At 33.6% G+C, this 18781-nt stretch overlaps 1 protein-coding gene across 2 annotated transcripts in view; it reads left to right on the top strand.

The window, feature by feature from the left end:
• The window catches only part of LRBA (LPS responsive beige-like anchor protein), a 721911-nt gene that overhangs the window by 402942 nt on the left and 300188 nt on the right, over positions 1 to 18781 (top strand). For both annotated transcript variants that reach the window (XM_059066707.2, XM_059066706.2), the window contains exons 37-39: positions 7270 to 7394; positions 15308 to 15454; positions 17959 to 18095. In XM_059066707.2, coding sequence (XP_058922690.1) covers positions 7270 to 7394; positions 15308 to 15454; positions 17959 to 18095 — 409 coding nt within the window. The remainder of the gene's footprint in view (positions 1 to 7269; positions 7395 to 15307; positions 15455 to 17958; positions 18096 to 18781) is intronic.

Raw genomic sequence — 18781 nt, 5'->3', positions numbered from 1 at the left:
CTAAACCTGTGTTTCCTACCTGAGCCTTTGCCACCCTGAGGCTGCCTTGAAATTATCTTTCTTACCCAAACTCCCTTAGATAGAAGTGCCTTTTTAGGTCTCCATACCTTTGCTATTTCTTCTGCTTGTAATGCCTTTTCCATTTTGCCCAGCAGATTCCTGTTTATCATTTAAGTTTCTTTTAAAAAGTCATCTCATTCATTCTTTAATTGATTATTTATTAAGTTCCTGCTTTGTTTCAGTTACTGTGCTTCTTGGTCAGTGAATTACACAGACACAAACTCTTGTCCTCATGGAACTTACAAAATAGATCCTCATTGAAAGCTTAATGAAATCTTCAATCCTCCCAGGCAGGGTTAATTAGGACTTTCATCAAAGCTATAAGAGTATCCAAAAGAGTTTCTAGAGGAAATGGCACGTGAAAAGCTCACTGGCTTTGAAGTCCATAGATTCTTATTATTTACTACTGATGGATAAGACTTAGTTTCTTCATCTTTAAAATGAAAATATCAGTATTAAATCATGGCAGGGTTGTTGTGAGGCTTGGTGATAATGTGTATAAAAGAGCTTGATGTCTAGCACACAGTAGCCTAATGCAGTAAATGCTGTCTACTTTAAAGTTGTATTATTATGGATATTTGATAATTTTCTTATCCTGATTATAATATAAAAAAATTCTAGGCTGAACCTAGCATAGTTTATTTGTATGTACCAAGATCTGGTACATAGTTGGCATTCAACTGATGTTTGGTGAATTAGTTTTTAAATTAGATTTTTGGGGAAGGTAGAACAGTTTTGTGCAAATGGAGTGGCTACTGAGGTGAGTTTTAGGGCTTCTTGAATCCAACAATATCATTTATTTCAATTTTTTTTTCAGTTTTCTATTGTTAGAGTTTTAACTGGTAGTACAATTAGCACTAGATTTTTATTTTCTCGTAACTTACTCCTGGTAAAAATGCTAAGTGAGGGCTTCCCTGGTGGCGCAGTGGTTGAGAGTCTGCCTGCCGATGCAGGGGACACGGGTTCGTGCCCCGGTCCCTGAGGATCCCACATGCCGCAGGGCGGCTGTGCCCGTGAGCCATGGCCGCCGAGCCTGCGCGTCCGGAGCCTGTGCTCCGCAACGGGAGAGGCCACAACAGTGAGAGGCCCGCGTACCGCCAAAAAAAAAAAAAAAAAAAGCTAAGTGAATAAATAAATGGTTAACAGGCTAACAACATCTAGGGATTATTTCTTGAATAATTGACTTTGTTGCAAAATTATATTTTAAAAAAATATCCAAAGTAATAACTAATTGAATGAAGATGGGTCGCTAGTTATCTCTAAAAGCAAATAGAGAAATACACTGAATAGTACCATTGCAGAAGTTCATAACTACATAAAATGTAATTTTACATAATTAAATAATATATACGATGCTCTTACTGACTCAGTGTAATATAAACTCTCTATGTCAGGCCTCAATAAAGAAAGGATTCTGCTTTGGAAGATGTCCCATCTGCTGGATTCCATACAACTGAAGGATCTTTTTCCTTTTTTTTTTCATTAAGACAGCACAGTGCATAAATCACCTGCATTTGATTTATAGTTGGTACTTGGTAAACAGAGGTTTTAGTTAATATTCTTCTGTCTATCTGCATGAAGGCACAATAGATTTCAGTTTGTGAGATAAAGCATTCTTTTATATTGTACGATATCCGATAGTACCTGCACATTATTTCACCAAGATTTATGCAGAAAGTGAAACCCTTCTAGAACTTAAGCACTTTTATCTTCTAGCTGACAGTGCACTGAAAATATTTACTGTACTTCTTTTAGAGGTTACCGTTTATTTAAGTTGTAGCTAATGTCTAGCATTAATTTTTAATCTAAAACTATAGAAACAGAAGGTAACCAGATATAGGAGTTAGAAAAACAGGTAGTATACAAATTTAAGAATAAAATATGAATACTAAAATTTTCTAGGATTTAGAACTTTTTTCTGGCCAGAAGAATTTATTACTGACTTCTCCTAAGGTCATCAAGATTTATCAGGTATTGTCACGAGAAAATAGGAAAGCTGGAAAATAGGAAATTTTTCTAATATACTTGAATTGTGACTAGCAATTCTTTTATTTTAAAAGAATTGCTAGTTTTTAAAACTAACATTCTTTTATTGACGTAGATCCAAGTTACATTAAAATAACACTAAATCCAAAGGGATGACAAGCATGCATATATCTGACTAATTTGACTAATGTGTAAATACATTTAGATTATGTAATAATTAGAATATTTATATAGCTACTAATTTCAGTAATTAACATTGTTCTACTTTAATAGAATGATAGTAAAACATAATATACCTTGATAAAGTAATATGAATTTAACAACTTCAATGAAATAGATGGTAATATTTCTCTTTTGTTCTCAATTATTTTATTCTGCATATTAAATTTTGCCTGTTTTTTGACAACCATACCTATTTGCGGTCTGAACACCTTTTCCTACATCAGGGGAATATGAATTGTGTGACTGCTACTGATAACATCTGGAGAGCCTTGTTCTGTTCCCTATTCTGAAGATTAGATTTAGCTCGAGGAAAGAAAAAAGGAGCCTGAGCAAAGAAAGGAGAGGGGGGAAGATAAGATGTTCTCAGAGCACCATATCATTCTCATAGGGTGCTTATGCAGCAGTGCAAAATGAGCATTGCACAACTCCAGGAGGGCCATTTACACACATTTTGATGTGGACAGTGCTCCTTCTAGTTGTGAAGTTTAATGGGCATATAATAGAGCTCCGCTGTATTACACATTTTTTTGAATTCTTATTTATTTTCACATCTGTCTTCTCCCAAGGTCAGCGACAATATCTTAATAATCCTTGTATCCCTAGCCACTGACTCAAGGTAGAGTCAATCATTATGATTAGAAATTATTTTAGGAGTCTAATTCAATATCCATCCATTCAACACTGTTAATAGGCTGATTAGATTGCCATACTTTCTCTGAGGAAAACTGAACTTTAAGAAGTCTTATAATTTGCATGTGGAAAATAATATATTATTTGAACCGTTCAACTGTTAGAGGAAAATGTGGATCATCCCTTACTTACTGATTCTCTGTTTTAATATTTCTTCCTTTTCCAACTGATTGTCTTTTGGCTCATTCTTATTCATTTGTTTTACTAGATCAAATCAGTGACCAGAGTGGGCCCAGGAGGAGAACAAATAGCCTATCTATTGTTGCTTGAGTTGTATTTCCTTCTAAGATTTATTTCAACAATCTATCTGATTTTGCAGAAAGACATATTCTGTAAATAAAAATGGCATTGTTTTATATTATTTTATGTAGATTATAACAATACGTTAAAGTTTTATGTGTACAAACACATAAATGTGAAGGTTTTTAAAAAACTGAATAGATAATTAGATGATTTATGCTTAGACTTTGAAATAGACAATTAGACCTATATTGTCATTTTAATCTTAGACTTTGAAATTAGGCCAAAGAAAGGGAGAGAAATAATTAGAAAGAAAAGTTAGAGCATTTAATTTCAGTGACATCCTCAACTTACCAAAGACAAATATATTCCTGTTAGTCAAAGGTTTTAGTACTTGGAGCTTGTATACTAAAAGGGGAACTAACTACTAGACCTTTTATAGAGAAGGCTTTATTTCCAGATCTAACAGAGCCTAGGCTTACATCCTGAATTTGAAAAGTTTGGGGGAATCTTAGTTTTAATTATTAGTAGAAATAAATATAGATGAAGTTTGTGAATGTGGCATCATGTAGTACTAATGTAATTTTTTTGATAGATACAGATAAATAGAGGTATAGGTATATAGTGATCTAGATATATATTTCTAAGTTCTCAGAATAAGTGATTTCTCATCTTATTCATACATGTATTCAGTCAAGAGTCTTTCTGAATACATGGAGTCTTTTAATTTTTTCTAACCATACCATGGTGATAACTCCAAAAATATATAATAACTTATTTAGTTAATTCTAAATAAGTTATTATTTATAACTAATAAACTTAAGAGAAGAATGTTGGATTGATTTCACAAATTTTCCAATTTTGTATCCTTTTTCCCCTAGAAGGGGCATTTGGAGAGGAGGTGGCAGTATTTCCTAAATAAGAGTGAAATCTTTATGTGAATAATCAAAAGTTATAGTAAGTTGATGATTGAAACCTACACATTCCCCTTTCCAATACTGTTCACAAATTGTGACTCATTTTCTTGGTGATAGAGCTTTACACTGAGACTGTATGTTGTTGGAAGGAGCAGAGTTGGGAGAAAACAGTGAATTTTTAGGTCCTAATCTCTTTCTATGTAAATGGCTTTAAACATGCTAGTAATTATCTTCATCTGAAAAAAATGAGTATGCCTTTTTTTCAAAGAACATGTATCACTCTAACCATAATAAATTGGATGATAAATGCCATTTTTTTCAAATGAAGTTACTAACTCTTCCATTTTGAGTAAATTCCTTGAAGGTTTGTATTCTGCATCACCTGGAGAGACTTTCAAAAGTGTATTGAAATTGTTGTTTTCTCTAGTTGATTTTTGTAATCCGTTCTAGATCTGTGATTTGAAATGAGTGATTTTGTTTTGTCTTGAGACTATTTTTAGTTGTTGTAACAGGAGGTCGACTACTTGTCATGAGAAGATAGTCTGAGATGTAGTTTCGGGGGTGTGTAAAGATTATCATGGTGAGGTATAGATTATTTTATTTGGATGGTATCTTTTTAATATTTTATATAGAACATTTAAATTTGAAGGCAGAAGTACATAATTAGGGTAAGTAAAACTTACCGCAAAATTTTTTCTCAGTTTCTAATGTATCAGTGCTTTTTTTTCAGCCAAATTTCACCATTGTGGCCATTATTTGTTAGTGTCAAAGAGCACAAAAATAAATATAGTTCTGTTTCCTCCTCATTTTGATGATTATTCTCATAGATATTGTCTTTGAGTTTCTGGCGAATTTGTGACTGATTTTAAAATTCCTCTGGTTTTCCTACTGTATGACAAAAATTATTGCACACATTCTTTAATAACAATCAGATTTGACTTCACTCGAGCATTTGCTAGACTCTATTGTTACCTAATTTAGTAATAATTTTATAATAGCAGCTTAACATCTCTTATAATTTTAGTTGTTATCAAGAAGAATGACATCACTTAATTTGACTGTGAATTCAGAAGGATGGATAAATGAAAAATTAATAATTTACCACCTTTGCATAATACTGAAGCATAGAATAGTAGAAGGATTGATGGCAGAAAAGGTTAACAAATTTTAGCAGCTTTCATTAGCTTTACACCGTCATATGTTTGTGGTGCTGACTGAAATAGGCTTTGTAGGAGATCTCAGTCTAGGGGACTAATTACTTGTGCCGATTGCCGCACTGATGAATAGACCCTCATTGTATCATTCCCCTGAAGACGAGGAGCAGCCTGTGATTCACGACTGCACCCTGGCTGATATTTGATAATAATTTTAACAGATAAATGTAGGTAGGCAGAATGATGAAGTGCCTTTCCAAGCTTCATGACTATCAAAGCCATACACATAGCCATCTGTGTACCGCCTTTTCCCCACTCACCTAAGGAGAATTTTATATTATTAATTGAGTTCAAACAACTGTTTTCTTTTGCTTATATGTAACTTCTGTATGTATTTCTTATTTAATTTAAATGAAATAATAATACTAGTTTTCATTTAAAATGTGGACAGCAAAATAACAAAGAAGAATAAAAGAGCTTTTTAATTTCTCTCTTCGAAGACTGCAATTGTTACACTTTTTTGTATGCCATTTAGATTACTTTATATTTCTTCCTCTTTATGCGTGATCAAAGTCAACAAAGGAAATCTTTGCTGTTCCCTTGTCTCCCCAGCATTCTAAGAAAAGAGCATAAGATTCCTATCGTTTTTAAAAAATATCTTCTTTAAATAATGCACTATTTGTTATCTATGCTTTTATTAATCTGAGATAATTTTTAATCACTGAAGTACTTATTTACAAATCTATTTTGAATTTTTAAAGGTAGCATCTTTAAAACATCAAAATATGGGTAACTTTTATGTAGGTATTTTGGGACTGTCAATTGGTCAAGGCTACTAATTTGTCAAAGCTGACAGGTACAATTTTATTAGCTCATGAAATACAAGTGAGATTTTATTTTGCATTAGTCATTTTTTGCAGAAGTTTTGATTATGAATTTTTAAATTTCATTATTGAAACTTAGAGGTTTTCATGTTGTGTACCTTTAGTGACTAAATACATTCTGCGGAGATTTTTTTAAGGAAAATATTTTACAACATGCTAGATCATGATTAGTTAATAGGAGAGAAAGTTGACATTTATATATTGCCATGTAAAAGATCTACATAATTGGGGAAAATATAGTAGAACTTGAATTGTGTGAACCCTTTAAAAAATACATTTCTAAAAGTATGCTTTTGATATAGCAATTATTGCACATCATATAGCATGTAGTTTTTAATTAAATATAAAAACAGACTACATAAAACAGAAATCCAATCTGATTTGCTTGAATATAGATTGCTGTTTCACTCTATAGGAATGGTTTATTTAAAAACAGTAAATGGAAAAGAAATGCATTTTCTTGTGTTGTTCTAAGCCTCAGGGGCTAAATGTAATGAATATTTTAAGAGATTATTTTAATTAAATTCCTGCACATCTAAACAGAGTAATATTTTATTATCACATGCATAACCATGTAACTGAGATATTCATTAAAGTTAACACTTTCTGGACCAAGAATTCACGGTATGATTTACTGACCTTGTGCAAAAAGGCACAAATTAGGAAGAAAAATGAAGGGGGACAGACTTTGATTAATATAGGTAATGCTATACCATATTTATAATAGCCTTTTCCCTATTCTGGTTTATAAATGCAGCCACAGAGAAAGGTGCCCTGCTGAGGCTGAAATGAGGCTGAAATCAGAGCACATGCCACTAGAGTGTGGGGAAACTGATCACACTGTCAGCAATTCATTTCAGAATGATGTATTTAGTGCTCATTTCACCTTCCAAGAAAAAGGAAAAGGAGTTCCTTAGACTGGAAGGTGATATTGTTATTTTCAAGGACATACCTAAGTTAAAGATTGCAGAAAGGAGAGTGTGAGGTGGAGGGAGAATTAAGAGGAATGGGAGGAAAAAAAAGGCAGAGCAAACAAGGAGAGCTTTATGCAGAAATTCAGTGCTACCACGCTGTTTGATAATTGCTAACATATGTGGCTTCTCTGTTTCATTGTAGTCGTCCTCGTGAGTTCTGGCGCCTCGACTACTGGGAAGATGACTTGCGGCGCCGGCGACGATTTGTGCGTAACCCTCTAGGATCGACACATCCTGAAGCGACACTAAAAACAGCCGTGGAACATGGTCAGTGTATAAACCACTCCTTGCCAATAGCAGCAGGTACAGCACAGTACTTGGTAATGAAGAGCATAACTTCATTACTACAAGGTACTGTAAAATGGTCCAGTGCCACATTTCACAGTTATTCACCCCAGAAACAGAAGTTCAATTTTTTTATAGTTAGTGTAGAGTCCTATTAAATTATGGTGTCAAGTGTATTTATTTATTATGTTATACATGCAAAACTTACTCAACATAGACCCTTTGTTTCAGAGTAGGAAGATAAAATATTTCTTCTTTTAAGTGACACATTCAGCTTTGAGTAAATTAATCCAGGATGCCTGTCTTAAATCCATGAATATCAGAAAGACAGCATTTACAAACCAAATACGTTTCTAGGTCTGTTGTGTGTATATAGTTTGCTCTCAACCATGGTATTTTAGCATGAGATGATGAAGCAGGAGAGCTGGTAATAAATGTCCAAGTGCTTCGATACTTTCTGAGCCTTGATTTGTAGATGGTTGTGATAGACACCTCCTGGAAAAAAAGAGAATAGACATTATTTTCATATGTTCCTGTTCTGCATCATTTCGTTATCAAAGCTTAACAAAACATTTTCCCTTTTTTAATATAATGCATAGCACTATGATTCAGTTTAGGTAGAAGCCTGATGAGCAAATTGGAAAAACTGAAAAAGTCCTTTGGATTTGATAATATACTCTCTTTGATCATAGGGTTTCACATAATGTTTTATAATTTTTGAAAGCCAATTAAGATTTATTGATTATGGGAGAAAATATACCTCTCCATTTTAAATTATTTTTGATTTTATAAAATAAATATTGGTTAGTTTTAGTAAGATGAGAAATAGTTTTGATTTCCCCTTTTCACGGTATTTAACATGCAGCAGCTTATGGTTAAATGATAGTATGTAATATACAAAGTAGATGTTAAATTACTTTCAAGAAGGATATTAAGAATTTAGATTACAAGTCTGTGATCTTAGGTTTGGCCTCAGTCAGGCAGCTTAACCTCTTGCACTCAGCCTTAAAGAGCCATTTCTGGAAGAAAATGTCCACAATATGTCATCAGATATAACACCAAATGTGACATCAGTCCTTTAAAATAAATGATCATACAGAGCATAGTCAATAACAAAGTGACCTAAAAGCAATAATAGTTGCAGGGCCCTGAATCTTCAACTACAGGAGGTGGAGAAGGAGAAATAAGATGTAGAATTAATTAGGCCACTTTTGCTTTTAAGGTTCAAGTACTTTTTACGTGGTGCTATACATTTCAGAGTTATATATCTATTTTTATTTTTCTTTCATTTTGTTTTTGTTTTCTTGGCTTTGGTTAATGACCCTTACATGGAAAAAAATTAGCCTTTTTGTAGTTTTATTCTTTTCAGTCATAAAGATGTTACCATATGCACTTAAAATTTAATAAGTCTCTTTCTGTCTTATGAACTGTCATCTAACATTGAGTTGTGAAGTCTATGAATGACAGTACAAATATTTTTACGAAAAATTTTCCTTTTATAGCTGGAGAGGGGGACCTGGTTTCTAAAACTGCATATGGGCAAATTGTTAGTCTTTTATCCTGAAAGAAATAGCAGTAACTGAATTTAAAATTTGTTGTATAGATTTAATACAGAGCTTATTAAAATCATTTCAATCAAAAATAGTACATTTAACTAACTTTGGGAAATTATAGAATTTTTTATAATGAGTAAATTTTAATTTTGTTGCTGAACTTTACCTTTTAAAATAACATTATCATGTCAACTATTTTAATGCTAAGAGTCTGATTTTTTAAAAAGATATTTATTAGCAATGCTTACTGTCATTGAATAGTTAAAATCCTGTATAGGAGCAGATTTCACTGTAATTACTCTAAATAGTAATTGAAAGTTTTACATAATATTAATGATATCTATGTTTTATTATGCACTTTTAAATTAAGAGAGAGAAGTAAAGTTTAGCATTTTATGTAATTCCATTCTATTTGGTAATATTTTATGCTAGTTTCATAATGATTAATATTTAAAGTACTCTGAAAGATTAAGAATATAAATTTAAATCTGAAATATATTTTAAAAATCTAACTAAATGTGTAGTAGATGCTTCCAATTAAGGGATATGTTATATTTAATATAACATTTTTTGAAAAAAGGTAAAAGCTCTAACTAATCATATTTTATATACTTTTAATTTTAAATAATAAAGAACTATTAGTTTTGGAACTCAGCACACAGATTGTAGTGTGGTATTGTTTGATGTCGGTATAATTTATGCTAATACATTAGGTAGGCGAAGAGCTTAATTTTTTAATGTTTTATTAATTAGAGTATCTTGTAGTTGAATTCAATTTTAATTTTGTGTTAATTGTGAAACTTTTTTTTTTATCCTAACTTAACTACAATAAGGAAGCTGATAAAAATAAATATATTAAGAATCAAGAATGGAAAACAAAACAGTTAATGTGATCAAAAAGCATGTGAAATCGTAGAATTTAGTGTGGATGAATACTGTGCTTCAGTGTTGAATTTGAATAATTAAAATAGATATTACTGAGGATAGTATGTCAGTTTCATACTATTTTATGACTTCTCACTTTTATTTGTAATTGATTTACAAATCAGGACAGGAGACAGGACATTTTGAAAACGCAGGATCTTAAAACATCACGAACTATATTATTATTATCAAAGGAGGACATCTAAATAGAAATACTGTTGGAGATTAGTTATGTATTTTAGTAGTACAAACCATCTATTTTATAGATTGATTTGATTTGAAGGAAAGCCTCTGGTGTAAGGGTGGCAGAGTAAATACCTGAAGAGTGATGTTCTCTGTTCAGGCGATCAATACCAGCCCCATGACTCTACTTCTGGCTACCTTCTAGTTAAAAACAAATTTTTAAATTCTGACAATTTAATTGCCCTTCCCAAGTTCACAGTAACTTGCTTGGGGAAAAGAGCTTCAGGTAATTTTTCAAAGAGAGACCCTCCAAAGTGGTTATTTATAAAAGTCATTTTATAATGGGAGAATTCTTTAACTTTGTAGAAACTGAGTCATATTTTTAAATTAAAATTAATACTTCCTCTTATGATTAAATATCCTTTATGGAAATTAGCAGCAGGAAGCAGAGGTGCATATGTGATTCTTGAGGGCATTTTCTCCAATTTTATAGTTTTAAAATTTATTAGAAATCAGTTGTAATGATTCGTAACATTCTCCTAATGCACGGAGACCAGTTTGTCAGTTATTTATTATCAGAGCATCTTAGATCTGAAAAGAACCTAAGACTAAAGTCTAGTCTAACTTTATTCTTTACAGATAAGGAAACTGAGGAAACAAAAGTCCAACATAATTCTTGGTAGACATAGAGCTAAATCCCAAGTTAACTGATGACTAGTCAGATTTTCTTATCATTGTGCTATGCTGTCTTCTAAAATTCATTGTTAAATATAATGGGAATTTTATATTCAAATTTAAGCCATGTAAAAAATGTTTTAAATGGTGGATTGATTTTAATTCAAATGCTAAAGCAGTTTAGCACTAGAATCCTATTGAATTTAAGACATTTTTATTTTGTAGAGAATGTGCATGCTAATAGAAGTATATGAGGAGTATTTAACATAGTTTTAAAAGTATCTTGCAATCACATGGAATGATACAAGTAACTCATTTGATTTTCTAGGAATGACAGACCATGTAAAGATCCTAAATCATGTCGTTCTCTCATATCTTCAATAATGCCAGATATTACTGCTTCCTTCTTAGGAGCAAATACACTAGGTTCTTTATCTAAAACTTTTGAGAACCCCATGATCATTAGGAGATAAACTTGGCTTGTTCTCCTAATTATCCTTTGTAGTTTCACTAATTTTTCTAGACTGAATTTTCTTGACCTTGGAAATTGCATAAACTATAAAGGGGAATTAGTTGAGGACGATACTTGTATATAAGGTATTCTTTATGTGTCGTGTTCAGAATAAACAGCTATGGTATGTACTGCATGTCACACTAAGTGGACACTCATATTTATTTTATGTACAGTTGAGGTCACTTTGTTATCCTAGTAGTTATCTTTTTAATTACTAAAGTGGCTAATTCTTAATGTATCAATTTTTTTTTTTACTATAATACGGGCTATTGATAATTCCAGTTTACTTGCACAGTGGACTTCTAAAAAGGGATTTATATATCATAGGTGGAACAGTTTTCTGTGTTCTTTTTTCTGTTTTAATTTTACTTACCTAGTCTGTGTTGCATAGATAAATCAACTCATGCCCAGAGCTAGCTCTAAAGAACTTGAACTTTACATTTTGAGGACCAGCTTTTCTCTGAGCCCTCTCATTGCTCTTAGCCTCAGTGAATCACAAGTTACGTTTCAAAGAAAACATTTTTTACAGATTTCTCCAATTTTATGTAACAATTGCAGTTTGGTTATTAAGTTAGGATAAATATTAAATCCGAATAATATATGAGATTAGCGAAGGCAGTTTGTTGATAGTGATATGAAAAATTTAAACAGTTATCATGTTTGGTAATAATTTCATTAACCAGAAAAGATCTGAATCAAGCTTTAAAATTGAACCAAAAGTATATTTTGACTTCATCCAATTAACTTTTATACAAGTGTAGGATATATTCACAGAAAATATTAAAATAATTGATTCTTGTTTTAATGGTTGATTGAGTGTAAGACAAACAAAATTTAAAAATATGCTTTTCCCAGCACATATAAATATAATTATCTTTTATTTTATGCTTGGGACAGTTTTGTTCTAATTTTGAAAAAAAAAAAAAAAAAGTTCTTTAGTAGAAAGCTATTAGACCACTGAGAATTGAACACCAGCGCATGTGGTGTGTATTAGAGTACTGTTGGTAATTTTACTGCTGCTAAACTTAAAATCCTCAAGGGGGAGTTAATTACAGGAAAACCATTCTAAATATCAGTAAGCTGCATATTTTCCATGACAAGAGCTTTTTCAGTTGAGGTTGAACAATTCCAGAATCTGAGCTTGTAAAAATAAGTAAATAAATAAATAAAAGTGGTGTTTGTATGCGTACAGTAGACCTATATAGTACTTAAATTTTTTTTCATAAAATTTTAATTCAAAAGCTATTGTGTTTTAATTTGTTGTCAGCATGAGAACATATTTAAAAATTTTAAAATTTCAGTTGGAAGGGATAAAAAATTATTTTTAGTGGTCGTTGAAATGCATGTAATTTATTTACTGAGCTATGTTAAACCATTGTGTATTGCCAGTGACTGCTCTTACTGTCATTTTTTGTAAATGTTTTCAGATTAAAGAGTTTTTTTCCTTCTTTATTTCTTTCAAATAAGCTTGGTGTACTTCAGGACATGTATGGCAATAATCAGAGAAAGTAATGATCGAGCTGTTGAATTCAGTTTTTTCTGATGTGTTTGGCCTATGCTCATCAAATTTAGGTTTGGAAATGAATACGTTTTTATTCTGTACTTATTTATTATAATCCTGACTTAAAGCTTTTTAAAATGCATTATGAGAAACATAAGAATTAGTAAACGAACCAGTAAATTACATATACATTCATATTTGTCTATTGGTTATTTTCATTTTCTGTGGCATAGTGGTTAGAAGCCCAGATGCTGGTGCCACACTGACTGGATTTGAATCCTGACTCTACTTATCACCAGCTGTGTTGCCTTGAGCAAGTTATATAACCTCTCTGAGCCTGTTTGCTCATGTGAAAAGGAGAATTTAGCAGAGGGTATATGAGAATTAAATGAGTTAAATGTGTAAAGTGCTTTGAATACTTTGGCACATGATAAGTGTATTTAATATTAGCATTATTATTATTATTATTTCTGCTTTGATGAAGGAATTATGAACCCAGGAAATGAGAATGTAGCATACTGATTTTGTACTAAAATCTGACTGGCAACTGTTAATTTATTATAATTTACGTTATAACAAACTATAGAAGATGGTAATTTCTCTTGTGTTTCTCAGTGAGCAATTTATTTTTAGTAAAATTACAGTAAATTGAAAAAGATCTTGTTTGTGCTAAGAGCAATGTTTGTGATTTCAAGGTAAGGAAATATAAATGCTTGAAATATAAACAATGATATAAAAACTCATACTCCTATTTTCCTAAAAATTAGTGTTTTTTGGGTGTATTTCTTTATAGCATTTAAGAAAATAGAGCCATTTCAGTGAGATACTTTTAGTTCTTTTCAAATATTTATTGAGACCTTCATATGTGTGCAGCATACTATGCTGTATATGGGTATGAAGGAAAATAAGATTTTATTCATCCATAGAGGGTATTTAAAGCTAAATATAGAAAGCCTCTTCCGGTGACTTTCTTGTTTAATAGAAAGCTTCTATGTTCTTTTAAGTAGTGCCGTAAGTATTACATATAAATGATATACATGGTGAACTTACAATAAATATGATAAAAATAAACTTTTACCTTTAACATTATCAAATAACCATACCTATTAAACTCAGAGAAGCTTTGATTTGTCTAGTTAACTAGGTAAGATACATGTAGTTTAACTATTTAGAATAAATTATATAGATAAATATTAGTCATGTTACTGCAGACTGAGTGCTTTATCCTTTCTGGGTTTGGGGCCTTATGCCTAGGCTGATACTGCAGTGGAGCAAAAAGCCTAGCCATCTTATTTCTATATCAGTAGCTGTTGCCTGGTGGATCAGGTGCTTTACCTCTGGAATTTCCCTAGCTGGAGACTAGGGAACGTCAGCAAGTGTAATGAGGATTCTAAATTTCCCTTATGTGACACTGTGCGCTTTTAAAAATCCCAGTCCGGAAGTTAGTATCTGCTTTTATGTATTTCTTAAGGAGAAAGCTGCTCAAAGCAATGGGAGTCACCTTGGAGGGATATATGGGGTTTTGAAGTCAGAATTTTGAGTTTCAGTGTTGACTCCTTTCAGCTGCTGCCCTGCTCCTCTTTCTGGTTCCGCTGGTGGCTGTAGGCGCTCCGCAGAGCTGCTTCTTTACTCTCTCTGTTTGCTGTACCCTTTCCCTCCTTCCTTCCCTCCCGGCTGCCTTGTCACAGTGCCTTTGAGTCTGGCGCTGCTGCTCTCCACAGGCTGTTCCAGTTCAGGCGGTGTGAGGCTCTTTGCCCAGATGCCTCTCATCCCAGGCTTTCTGTTATGTTTGCCCCCGGGGTGTCTTAGCCCTTTAGTTTAAACACATGGAGGAGGTAGTGTTTGAGCCTCCACTTACTTTCCACACTGCCTGGCTCTTGGAGATTTGTATAAGGGCTGGAGTAGGGGTGTGGGTGGGGTGAAATGTGGGCAAGGTTAGTGAAAGAAAGAGGGAGGATGGAGTAAGAGGAAGAGCGTGCTGCTTCTGAGAGCTGCTGTAGCTTTATTCGTGTCAGATAGGGCTTCAGAATCTCGCCTAAATCCTCATTGGCTGTGGGTCTCTCTTAGCTCTGTATTTATGGACTCTCCTTCACAGCCACACCCCAAACCATTTCAGAATGTTTGTCGTTATAATATTTTTCACAGGAATAAATCAGTATTCCTTGTTTTTCAGTGTTAAGCAGGCATTGTTTCCAAAACGAAGTTCTCATTTTCTTTTTTTCTACTAGCAAATTTCAAAAAAATGTGCTGCTTTTGAACCCTCTTCTGCCCTAAATATAAGTAAATAAAAGGCTTAGTGAGCAGTGCAAGGGTCAGATTTAATGGGATTAGGGTTCTTGTTCAAGGTAACATTAGACTGGGTTTGGGGAATCATGGCTGTCAGCAGGAGCGTGTGGGCCATCCTGATCACTTTCCCTGCCCTGCATGACTCTGGGTAACAACGATTGACCATCTTGAGCCACCTATCCTTACCTCAGTTCCCTGCCCCTCGGCCAGGGTGCTCTTCCCAGACCTGATGGACAGCTTTGTTTCCTTTTCATTTCAGCTGCAGATGAAGATATTCTTGCTAAAGGAAAACAGTCCATCAAGAGTAAGGCTTTAGGAAATCAGAACTCCGAAAACGAGATCCTCCTGGAAGGCGACGACGATACTCTGTCATCCGTGGACGAGAAAGATTTAGAGAATCTCACCGGTAAATTCAGGGGTCGTGCACATACTTCAGCTAGCTCTGAGCCAACACGCATCTAATTACTTACTTTTTCAGCTCTGCCTGAAAAAGCAGGACTACCAGCTTTACACCTACAATTACATTAAATGAAGATTGTTTTTGTTCTTCTAAACATTTCCCCCCAATCTTCAATAGTTGCTCTGTCATTTTTCTATTCTGTTTACCCTACTCATCTTTTTCTTTTATGAATAATCTTTACTGAAAAAGAAAAAAAGTACAAAAACAGCAACAACGAAACAAACTTGCTTCACCCATCTAATGGGAGTTACCTAATCTCTACAAAATGAGAGCTGTAAGTAAAAGTATGCCAGTTGCTTTGTAAATAAAGTTTGGAGGTACATGAGCTATTTGCTTTGATATACAGGTCTTAGGGAACATGCTGCATATACATTTATCTCTCTCAAAAAATCCACTCCAAGAATGCTATGGCTTTTCACAGGATTCACATATTTTATCTGATGTAGCAATTTTTGATTTGTGCTCTGCAGATTTTCAGTTTTACTTCCCTTATGGGAAAAATTCCCCTGTTTAGCTTGAAATTTTAGTCATTCATTAAATGTTTTTTTTTCTTTAATGCCTGTGGCTCTGTCCGTCAAGGAGGAAAGTCTGAAAGATTCTACATCTTCAGTAGATGAAAGTTACATAATCTACTATTTTGATAATTTAAAAGGCATGAAAAATCTTTTATTTAGTGACATATCCGCAACCATGAAATGAATGATAATGAAAAGCAGAAACAGATGATTGCATCTTCTCTGATGGCTGTAAATCTCTCTGTAAAGTAAAATAAAATTAATTGGAGCTTACTGTTAAGGGATTTGGGGCAGGAGTAGAGAGTAAGGTGGACACTGCTATCTATTCTCTGGTCTTTTCCTTCACATCCATTTACTCATTTCCTCCACCTTTATTTTGCTTCTATTCTTGCTACTAGTAATACATTCATACAGTAATAGAGGTGAAAGGGGAGTTTAATTATATAATCTTGACAATGGAAATAGGATTAAGAAGTAATCCACACTAATAAAGTGGTGTGGGTTAGAAATGAAGTGGAAATTGTCAGGGGTCTTCTGTAGGACCTAGGCTGCCCTAGCTCCTGCAGCTGTCTGCTTACCCTGTAATTGAATGTCTGAGAATGATTGAAAAAATGTTATTTCTTCTCAGGATTACATGCTAATGTACGGAGGGCAAAGGAGACAGCAAAAGAACACATAGCTGCTTATTTCATCCATTTATAGGGATGAGCTTTGGGAAATCATGGCTGTTCTGCAGTTATCTGCTGCCCATCTGCAAACACAATGTATTTGTACATTGGGGATAGAGGGCAAAACCTGCTCTGATCTCTGCAGAGCATCCCTCCTATTGTCCCACTGGCACACATTAAGATTGATGTGAGATTAAGGACCAACACCCTTCTAACAATCGATGGAAATGTCAATTCATCTGAATTTTGAAACACTTATTCACCCATTGATTACCTGAATAGGTGTACCATATTTATAGGCACTATATTAATTCGGAACTATAAATGCCAATCTTGTCTTGCTGTTTTCGTCACCTATAGGATTTTTACAATGAGGAATTTACATGGGATTTCAAAAACTTATTACAGCTCTCTCTACATAAATATATATAAGTATAACTATTATTTTTAGTCCTTATTTTAGGTTTGGCTCTAATATACTTTATGCTCTTCTATCTATAGTGAATCTATTGTTTTCAGTAGCAGGCTGATTTGTCTTTTTGATAAGCCCTGTGGAGATTTGATTATTCCAATAAAAATTCATTCACTTGGAAACCCACCCTCCAGCTGTTTACTCCCAGAGTCCCTGAACTACACTAATACTAGATTTGGACGCATTGAACAATATTGAACAATGGAAAAGCAGGCTTGGAAAAGAAGTATTTTACCAGTCTTTCATGGGGTAAAGTTGTTATGGAAGAGGTTTTGTGCCAACCTGGCACAAAATCTTTAGCAGAGAATATGGTTTAATGTTTCTCACTTCATTAATAAGCTAGTAATCTTTTTGTAATCATGCCTCAGCCAAACTCTAAGCTAACCTCTGGCCTTGGAAGCCTATTGAGTCTTCCTTGCTCCTGGTTGTTTTTCTATGTTGTTTGATAGCCTGAGGCTTGTTTTCTAAATGGAATGTGGATGGACTTAATTTAGGCAGAGCCACCTTCTAACCAGGAGATTAGACCAAAGCTAGGCCAACTCCCTATAAAATAATTGAATCCTAGTTTACTGTTATCATTAACTTCCTATTATAGATCTCTTAGTATGAGAACCCTAACTTTGCATTTTCAGAGGGAGATTTGGGGTGGACAGAATTTGTAAGTGTAAAAGGGATAAGCAGACAATTTAGTGCTAGAGGTGAGAATTAAAATTAAATGAAATTTCTGCCTGAATCCACTTGGTTTTTTGAAAAATATCATTCCAACTTGTTTGGCTTGTCTTTTCCTTTTGGCAGGTCCTGTTAGCCTGAGCACACCAGCTCAGCTTGTGGCCCCCTCTGTTGTAGTAAAGGGCACTCTTTCTGTCACCTCCTCCGAACTCTATTTTGAGGTGGATGAAGAAGACCCTAACTTCAAGAAAATTGACCCCAAGGTGAGGAATGGGTTTCATTTTTATGGAATTTATTTTTTTATGATGGAAAAGTGGGCTGCTGTTGGGTAGGACTGACATTAATAAACTCTGATGGAAATAGTTTGAATTTCTTGCTGAATTGCTTCTGCCTATATGCAAGGCAACTATCTCCTTTAGCTTATGATTCCCTTACCAGCTAGTTAGATTATTGAAGTTCATTTAGATTCAAAAACAATTTCCATTTAATTGCATTTATCATTAGCTCATTCAGGGGTGGGGGGAGAACCTCAGGGAATATCGTCTATAAAATATATTTTGCCTCAAAGGGTCTGGAGTGAATTAAGCTACAAAATTCAGTGAGATTGAGAGTGGAATTATTTTGTTTAGCCTTTATATTTTTCTGGATATAATACCAATATATCACTCTCCTTGCTTTGTCCTCCTGACTTACTGCTCTGACATGCATGCAAGCATGGCTTGTATGTGTGAGATACCTCTTTTTCCCATTACCTGTAGTCAGTTTTACAAGGTACTGCATAAATTCCTATTCTTAAATGAAAATGTAATTTCCCCTTTAAAATGTATTTCTGATTACTTTTCAGACCATGGCAACTTTATTTTACTTAGAGACATTTGTGGCATAGCCATAAAGCCAAAATTAGGTTTATTTCATGAAAGTGAATGGTAGAATTTGTTCTGAGTCTCTT

Source organism: Kogia breviceps, chromosome 6 (genome assembly GCF_026419965.1).
Source record: "Kogia breviceps isolate mKogBre1 chromosome 6, mKogBre1 haplotype 1, whole genome shotgun sequence".
In the NCBI taxonomy this organism is placed as follows: Eukaryota; Metazoa; Chordata; class Mammalia; order Artiodactyla; family Physeteridae; genus Kogia; species Kogia breviceps.
Note: the sequence above shows the minus strand (reverse complement) of the source record. Positions and strands in the feature narration are given on the sequence as shown.